Raw genomic sequence first — 9221 nt, 5'->3', positions numbered from 1 at the left:
GGCGCAGGGGAGGGGCTCCAGGGCGGGCGAGGAGGTGCGGGCCCAGGGAGAGGAGGAGGCGGGTGACGGGGAAGCGGGGCCAGAGGAAGTGGGACGGCGACCCCCCGGGGCCTGAAGCGAGTCAGGAGATGGGGGCCGGGGATCCCTAGGTTCCTGCCCGGTCCTTTCGTCAAAATGACCAGAATCGGCGGTGGAGCAGAAGAGAGTTGAGCGATTGAACTTAATACAATCTCTTCATTTGGGGGGAAGTTGGTCGTATTTCTGTGTTTTGGTTTTAGTTTTGTTTTGTTTCTCTATTTCTGTTTCTTCCTCTCCAAGTATTTCTCTGTCAAGTCATTCTTCTTACCCAGAGTTGCCCTTTCTTTCTTTCTTTTTTTCTTTCTTCCTCTCTTTCTCTGTTTTTCTTTCTTTCCCTCTCCCCCTTCCTTCCTTCATTCCCTTTTTTTTAAACTTTGCCCTCTTCAGAGAATTTGACTAAAGTCACCTGAATTATTTGTGCTAAGAATTCTTGTCTGTGGATAGTGTTTTGAGTCATAATATTCTAAATTCACATTAAACCTTAAGCCGGTGAACATTCTAACCATTTGCGTTGGATACAAGCTATAAAGAATTTCAAAGCATAACATTACCAAGTTTATTTAAAACTCAAATTGACAAAATTTCCATGCTTCTCCAGTTACAGCTGCTGTGATCTTTTACCTATTAAGGTAAGAAACATTCAAACCTGTGAAGACTTTTTGTGAGTTTATTTGAGCCAAACTGTTGACAATTGCCAGGAAGCAGAATCTCAACGGATTGAGATAATGCTCTGGAGAATGGCAGTTTTGCACTTTGTTTTATACGTTACAGTCAAAAGAGGAGGAGACATAAGTGGGTTACATGGAATCCATTATTTATTTATTTATTTATTTATTTATTTATTTATTTATGTATCTATCTATCTATCTATCTATCTTGGTATTTATTTCGTGAAAGCCAGGGTGGAACGTTATTGGCAAAGGCCAGGTCAGAAATGGCCATGTTACTGGGAGATTAATCTGGCAGCCTGTGTGGATTGAAAGATAAAGAGATGGGGGTTAGGACAGTGGTTCCCAACTCTAATGCCATTCCCATATGCTTTGAAAGTTTTAAACCATCAGTTGTATGTGCGTGTGTGTGTGTGTGTGTGTGTGTGTGTTGCCAGTCTGAGCTTCTGAGCATCATAAGAGTATCAGTGTAACTGCCCTAAGCATAAAATAAATGCAGCCCAAAGCCCAAGAACATGGAAGTGTAGTGTGAACAGCCTAGTGCTGTTTGATTGAGGAGACTTTCCATGCTGAACCCAGCTTTTGGGATGCTTATCACTTGAACTTTCTTGAGCCCCCATGGGCCTCTTGGACCTGGGTTGTGCCATTGGTGTAGATAAGAGGTAACAAAGGGTAAGTTATGAGAGGGGCAGTAAGGGGAGAGGGAAGGAATGCAGGAAAGAAGATAACAGAATTGAAATGACTTAGCCCCTGAATTGGCAAGAGTAGCTAGGGCTGGGGAGGAGGTACCGGTAGAGCTGGGATGACAGGAAAGAGCTGGTAAGGGAATAATGATAGTACTTGCTAATGTCCTATAGCCATCAGACAAGACTTCATGGAGGAGGCTGAACTTGTACTTACTGTGTGTCTGGCACTCTTGGAAGTCATCATTCAGCTACAACCTGAACACTTCATTCAATCAACCAGAAAGTCATCAATTTTTCACTGGACACAGGTGTCTGCAGAACACTCAGTGAAGGAAAAGCAAAGCAAATGAAATGTATTCCTTGTCCTGGGGAGCGGGGTCTAGAGGGGGAGAGGTGAATAAATACGTGTGATGTGGTTTACTAGAACTAGGAAAACAGGACAAAATGGTCAAGATTAGAATCTGAAAGGAAGATGAGCTACAGAGATTACACTGAAGCCTTCAAACTGTAAGAGCTGATTCTTGCTTAACAGAATGAAGATACAGAAAGAGATCGGAATGTCCCTGTTCTCCTGACCATATTCCAACTTAAATAATAGTAATTCTTTATATATTTGAGCTCCCTGAGTTAGGATCATGTTCTTTCTTTGATCTCTTGTTTTTTACCCCTGCTCTTTGAGGTTTGACATTTTCTCAATCATCTAGATCAGTGGTCGCCAACCGATGGTCCGCGGACCACTGGTGGTCTGTGAGGTCTGAAAGGTTGGCGACCGCTGATCTAGATAAAGTTGGAGGCCTTTTCAATGGTATGTTGCCAGGCCACTGTTCTCCTGACTTTAAAAACATAGTTTCCTCTCCTTTCGAATTAAGCTCTGAATTCTACATTCTCAAACTTGCTTGCTGTGTTTGCGTACTTGTAAGCATTTTTTCACAGTTCTAAATGGTGAACGGACTTTGCCCAGGAGTTTTATCATTAATTGACATTCCTTGGAGAAGAGAGTAATTCTGTTGTATTTTTTTTTTTTCCTGCAGCTCAATGGCCTCCCGAAAGAAGAAGCTTCAAGGTCTGGTTGCTGCAACCATCACGCCGATGACCGAGCATGGGTAACTACTATTTGGGACCTTAAAGGGATCTGTTTTCCACCAAAATGGACTGATGTTCTCTGTGTAACAGTCACTTAATCTATGCACTTCTATGGTACTGTTGTCTCTGGCCCCAAGTCAGAGACGAGGTCTCTATATCTCAAACAGTGCAGAAAGAGAGAAAAGATATAGCAGCTCTCCTTTCTCCCAGGGTCTGTAGCTCCACAATGCAAATTCCCCTTGGATTTTATCACAGCTTTGGCTTCCCAAAGAAGGCCAGTGGAATTGGATGAGACTTTCATTTTAGCAGGATTTGACCTCAAACCCTGACCTGGCTCCTCTAGATCCTGTCTCTAGACATCTGCATGATTTCACCTCAGGCTGTTCATAGACAGGATGAAAATGGAGAAGGTAGCTGTAAGAGGGACCCCTTACGCATGTTTGCAGTCTCATTTCAACATCGGTTACATGTTGGGGAGCCTGCAGGAGTGGGAGGTAGCAACAGATGATTGCTGAGAAATCATTGGCCAAACAAGTATTTTGACTTCCACATGAATAATATGGCCATCCATACTGTTTTGCTTACACTGTCAGATAATAGTCATGTGCCGTACATGTCCATACGTGAAATATAACTTCTCCCTGGGACGTTGCCACTTAGGAAAAGGAGATTCATCCACCTCTTGCATCTAAATGTTTTTGACATTTTAGAGAAGTCAGTCTGCCAAAACCATCAGAATTCTGGTTTCTTTAAGCTTCTTCTTTCTTCCTCTACAAGATATAAATGATCATGGAGTTATGTGTGCTAAGTGAGATTATCCATAGAATAGTGCTTAGCTTTGGATCAATATGCACTTAGATCCATAAGTTTGAACTGCTTTTGTGGCATAAGACCGGGGGTAAAAGGAAGATGAGGAATTTAAGGTATTTTTAAATAAGGCTCTTACTTATTTTTGGTTTTCTGTTGCTGAATTTGTCAACATTAATCCTACCCCTTTAAAGTAGATGAAATTTCTTTAACTTGTATTGTTATCAAAGTTGGCCATATTACAGTTTTCCGTTTAGATCATTGTGAATTCAAGAATTCCAGCTTCTAGGATTCATGAAAATTCACATCTTTGCTAGTTCTAAATAAAACTCTTGCTGAGATGCCATTTAGATTACTCAATGGTTAGTAGCATTATTTTTTTTTTTCCTGTTGCTTCTCTGTTTCCACAAGTTCTAAGAAAGACTGAAGTCAGCTCCTTCTCGTTGTGTCAGCCACTTGCTGGACAGATAAAACAGAGGACATGTGATTGCATGAGCAGGCAGAATTTATTTCCTGTTTGCAAACTCAAAACCCTACATCTGGTCTATGCTACTTTAATCTTTTCAATCAGACCCCTGTTAGCCTAGAAGTGGCTTTTTAAAACAGTCTCATTTATTCATCTGGGACCCATTGAGAGTGTCATTGTGTTCTTCCTCCCTATTCTGCTGTTTTCCTGTGGCCACATGTATAGATTACTAACATAACTTTGCTCTGCTGGTTCCTTCTCCGTTTCTCAAATATTTCTGGCCCTCCTGCCTCCACTTCACTGTTTCCTCTTTTTTCATCAATTCAAATCAAAATAAGAATGTATTTTTTGTAAGAAACTTGTAAGAATTAAATTAGTACATTAAAAATGTATATAGCAGCCCGGCCAGTGTGGATCAGTGGTTGAGCCAGGTGGTCACAGTCCCATCCCAGGTCAAGGTACATGTCCAGGTTGTGGCCTCAATCCCCAGTGCGGGGCAGGTAGGAGGCAGCCAATTGATGATTCCCTCTCATCATTGATGTTTCTTTCCCTCTCAACCTCTCTCTTCCTCTCTTTGAAATCAATAAAAACACATTTAGAAAATAAAATATAAATAGGGCATAGTAGGCACATAAGCTATGTTGGTTCCCTTTTCTCCCACCAGCTGCTCCATCCAAACATTCCCATACATACAAAACAGGTTTGGAGCACCCATGAGGAGCAGCGGCTTTTAACTTACTTGCCCACAAGGGAATCTGCACTCCTGACATGTTTCTAAGAGATAGGACAAAAAGAAGGGTCACATGGAATCTCACACTGAACATTCTGCCTCGTGACCTGCCATTGTGGGGTTCTTATACGTGGCTCATACTGTATACGATGGCCTCCATGATTCTTGGCCGAACAAGAACTATTTATTCCCCTGTCTCCTTTTTCTTCATGATTCTAATCAACTCTCTGAATATAATTTGATGTCTTTAACTGGGGAAATTGGCAAAAAGAACATGTTAAATAGATTGTCTGAGTTGTTAACCTCTAGCTTTGCCACCAGCTAGCTGTCTGACCCTGGGGCCGTCCTGTCACCTTTTAAAAGTTCCCTTTCATATTCTGTAAAGAGAGGAAGTCCAACCACATTATCTCGAAAGGCCATTCTAATTCAGGGAGTCTGCAGTCCTCCAATGCTATGTCATCGGGGATATCTTGGTGATCCCCACTAATAAGAATGAATAAAATACCTGCAACTCCGGTTTCTCCTCCACACTATAGCCCAGTGAGCTTCCTCGTAAACCAATGCAATCATGTCACTCTCCTCTTTAAGAATCTCTGTTGAATCTAAGCCTTGCAACTCATTTTATGATCTGTGGACCATTTTCTCTAACATCACATAGGAACTTGCTAGAAATGCAGAATTTCAGATCCTCCTGCATAGGATCTGAATGAGCTGGGTGAAAGGTGAAAGCCTAGACCCTCTGGGATGACAGAGGAAGTCCTGTACAGTCTAACCATCCTGCTACACTTCCATTTCCCCCAAACACGTCATACCCTCCCTTCCTCTGTGCCTTTCCACATTCTGTTCCCTCTGCCTGTTTCTACCGCATCCTCTCCTTTCTCTGCTCCACTTGAACACTTCCTTCCATCTGCCAAAACCATCCTTTGGTGATTCTTTCCCATTTTCCCTAAAAAGAGTAAGAGGATCCCTCCCCTGCACCATGTGCACACCATTTTCCATCAGAATTACTTGTTTATAGTAAGTATTACAGTAAGCTGTTTGTTACATGCCCGTCTCTTCCAGGAGGCTCTGAGTGACTTCACCGTATTCAATAGACATTTCTCAAGTACCAGGCAGTACACAAGGATGGAGCATGTATCTTATTTATCTTGGAATCTTCAGCATCTAGCACAGTGTGTGCTGAATTTTGTTTTTTCATGAGTGAATATACTACAGGGATGATTAATGCTGATGGTCAAGTAAACAGGGAAGGAAGCTAACACTGATTGGCTAAACACTGTGTGTCAATCATGCTGGGTATTTCAATGTACATGTTCCAATTTAATCTTCACAACAAGTCTGTGACAGCTACCATCCCTATTTTTACATTGAATGAAACCAAGATCCCAAAGACCTTGCCCACAGCCACATAGCCGGAAAGGAAAGTCTCTACCCAGTCCAACCCCTGTCTGTTTCTACACGGGAGTAAAAGACTTTTGCTTTCCTTTGTTGTTTCAATAAGTCACTTTTTCCTTCAGGCAAGCACAGTCATTAGAACAGAAAGTCCATTTCAGCTTGGTTACAATGTCAAGAAAAAAAAGTTGTGTTTTCTCCCTCAAATGCCCTTGACTTCACCGTGGGAATCTTCACCACATTCTCTAGTAAAACAAAACCCACTACCCCAGTCAGAAAGGGCCTGGCCTGCTGGCGTCGGAGTTGTACAGATTACCGTCTTTTTACCTGTGTTCGGGAGACTGTGACCCATATTCCCAGAACATGCCCTGGCACGGTGGGGCTGACATAATCCCTGCCCACGTCTCTGCTGAAGGAGCTTCAAAGTAATCAAGTGGTTACTTTGCCAAAAGCACACATAACTTCCATTGATTTCAAAGGCTGAAAAATGTAGGGGAAAGGCAAAAAAGTTGGAATGTCAGGTTCCCCGATGTGCACGCCAGATCATGCCCATTGTGAAAAGAGCCTGCCTGTCCTCTTGATTCTGTATACACAGTCTTTCCTGTGTATTGTGTGCCCGGAGAGGAAATACACAGTAATAGGGATTTTTCTCTGAAAAGACACTTCAGAAAACTCTATTATCCTTATACTGTAAGAGAAGAGATCGGTATAGTCTACGTGTGGTTTCCTAGTTCACCACTCAGGGCCTCGATTTATGGTTAGAAATAACGTGATTAAAGATCTCTCTTCTTATAGAGTTTGTAAGTAAATGAAATGTCTAAGAATAGAGCATTAGCTAAATTAATTATGTCTATTTATACAATGAGATGCTGTGTAGCCAGTATAGTAACAGAATATCTGAAGAGGTGGGGAAATAGTCAATTTAGAAATGCTGTGAAGAAATATTACAATACTGTATAATAAGCCTATATTTACTTAAGAAAATACTATATTGTGTATTTGTGAACAGAAAACTATCAAACTAATAAGAGTAATCATCTCCAGGAGGATCCTGAGTGGTTTATTTTTTCCTTTCTTATTGTGTGAACTTTCTAAAATACAAGATATAGCTTCTGTAATAAGAAAAAAAAAGTTAAATACTTTTATTTAAAATACAATCATGGACCTAAGGCAAAGAATCTGAACCCATGGGAACTGAAATTAAGATATTAAATTGGAGTTCAGACTGAGAATGACTCCAGGAAGCATGGGGTTGGTTCAGGCCAGTCTCCCCCGAGACTACTGGTGAGCTGTGTTCTCGGGGCTCCCGGAGGAAGAGAAGGTGCAGTAAAAAGCCGGTCCAGCTTTTTCAAGTGACCTGGCTGGTGCCCCTCTCACCTCCATGAGCACCAAGCCCCAAACAGCTAGTGAGGAGAAGAATAATTCATCCTCACTGTTTCCTTCTCTCTAGTGACTTCTTGGTAACGGACAGAGTGCCTGCAGCAATGGACATGAACCCAGATACCGTGGGGAGGTAGAGTAGGTGGGAAAGCAGGGAAGGGAGTAAAGTCCCCAGAGAGAATTATCATCCTGTTACCTCCATAGCCCTGCTATTTGGGTGCCCTTGTGACAAATACGGTAACAGCTCGAGGTGATTTCACTGGGCTCTCTTGTAACTGGGGCCACAGCATCCTGCCAAGGACCTCAGCCTTGCATCTGCAGTCAGACAGGGACCTGAAGTCCCTGCGGTGAACGGGGACTTCTGTGCCTCCATGGGGGCAGCCACTGCGCTGCCCAGCCATTGGTGCTGTATGGAAATGCCTTATTAGATCTTCTGACTTTTCAAATAAAATCATTTTTCTTTTAACATAGTGAAAGTCAACAAAACACATTGGGGGGCCATCCCTTTTCAACCTCTGACCTCTTTAAGGGGATTTAAAAGTTCCAAAAGGCCAAGTCAGACAGGGACCTGAAGTCCCTGCGGTGAACGGGGGCTTCTGTGCCTCCATGGGGGCAGCCACTGCGCTCCCCAGCCATTGGTGCTGTATGGAAATGTAGGCCTGGCCTTGTTAGATCTTCTGACTTTTCAAATAAAATCATTTTTCTTTTAAGATAGTGAAAGTCAACAAAACACATTTGAGGGCCATCCCTTTTCAACCTCTAACCTCTTTAAGAGGATTTAAAAGTTCCAAAAGGCCCTAAGTCTCAGAACATGTTGGGTCACTCTGCCACTGCCCCAGATCCCACCATTAGTATCACTCCTGTAGGCGAGAAGCATTTTATAAGCAGCAGCAAACTTTCTTGGAGGGTTAGATCATCTGTCACCCATTGGCAGCCCTAACCTGAGTGAAATTGCTGTAGCCTGTCAATCATCCAGGCCTAAAAGAGTGGGGGAGGTGGTGGGAGACAAATGTAGATGTTGAGCATCTATGCTGTGCCTGGTGCAGACCAGGGGTTGCAAGGTATAAAAGGCACCGTCAGGAAGTTCTTGCTGCAGCATAAATAATTGTTATAATAAAGGAGACTGTGGACTTGGCTGAGGGTGTGAGGTATTTCTGGTTTTCGTCACTGTGGAGCAGTAACAGCAGTAATGCTTAAGCATTTCATTGGAGCCTGAAACAATGCCAAGCATTTGTGCTGGCCTGGCCGTTCAAGGCCCCCGTGGAGGTGGAGGTCTCTGCTGAGTTTAGGAGTCCACTTTGGGGAGACACACATGCACACTAACAGATGAGTAAGTCAGTTTCTTTCTGTAAGGATTTCTGAGAATGTAAACAAGCTCTCCAGCTCCCTTTCCCAAATGAGAAGGTATTAGATGAAAGGGAAAGAATGCACAGTGCCTACCAGGCCTGGACCAGAGCGCTAGCTTCTCCTGGGTGAAAACCACAGTGCCTCTGTCAGAGTCCTTGAGTTAGTGGTGGGACTGGGGAGGTGGTAACACTTCGGTGAAAGGGTACAGGAGCCACTGTGTTTGAACCTGTAACTCCAACACAGGCTCTCACCCAACCAGGTTCTTCCCAGTTTTCGCTCTGTGATTCAGAGCTGTTCTGTGACTGTTTGCATGAGTAGATGGACATCACTGGTCAAAACCAGAGTTCATGTCACACAAACAAAGCCCCTACTGATTGCTCCTGCGTCTCAGAGCTTATCCCAAGTGGGGAAAAACTGATGGAAGCAGCAAGGAGCTGGGATATTGTAAAGATGCGGTTCTAAGTGGTCAGAAATGCCCAAGGCGCAGAGAGATTTCAAGAAGTTGAGCAGGTCAAGCTGACCTACTAGTAAATGAGGGTCCTGAGATGGACCGTCTAGGCCAGCGGTTCTCAACCTGTGGGTCG

General features: G+C 43.2%; 1 protein-coding gene across 3 annotated transcripts in view; it reads left to right on the top strand.

The window, feature by feature from the left end:
- The first annotated feature begins 477 nt into the window (after positions 1-477).
- NPL (N-acetylneuraminate pyruvate lyase (dihydrodipicolinate synthase)) overlaps positions 478-9221 on the top strand; it is a 27658-nt gene continuing 18914 nt past the window's right edge. For 2 of the 3 annotated variants that reach the window (XM_005880213.2, XM_014528368.1), the window contains exons 1-2: positions 677-707; positions 2464-2535. In XM_005880213.2, coding sequence (XP_005880275.1) covers positions 2468-2535 — 68 coding nt within the window. In that variant the 5' untranslated portion in view covers positions 677-707; positions 2464-2467. Of the gene's footprint in view, positions 708-2463; positions 2536-9221 lie in introns of all 3 variants that reach the window. The other variant, XM_005880211.2, reaches the window with a different exon arrangement.

Source organism: Myotis brandtii, unplaced genomic scaffold, assembly GCF_000412655.1.
Source record: "Myotis brandtii unplaced genomic scaffold, ASM41265v1 scaffold630, whole genome shotgun sequence".
NCBI classification, from domain to species: Eukaryota; Metazoa; Chordata; class Mammalia; order Chiroptera; family Vespertilionidae; genus Myotis; species Myotis brandtii.
This window is presented reverse-complemented; position numbering and strand designations above follow the sequence as displayed.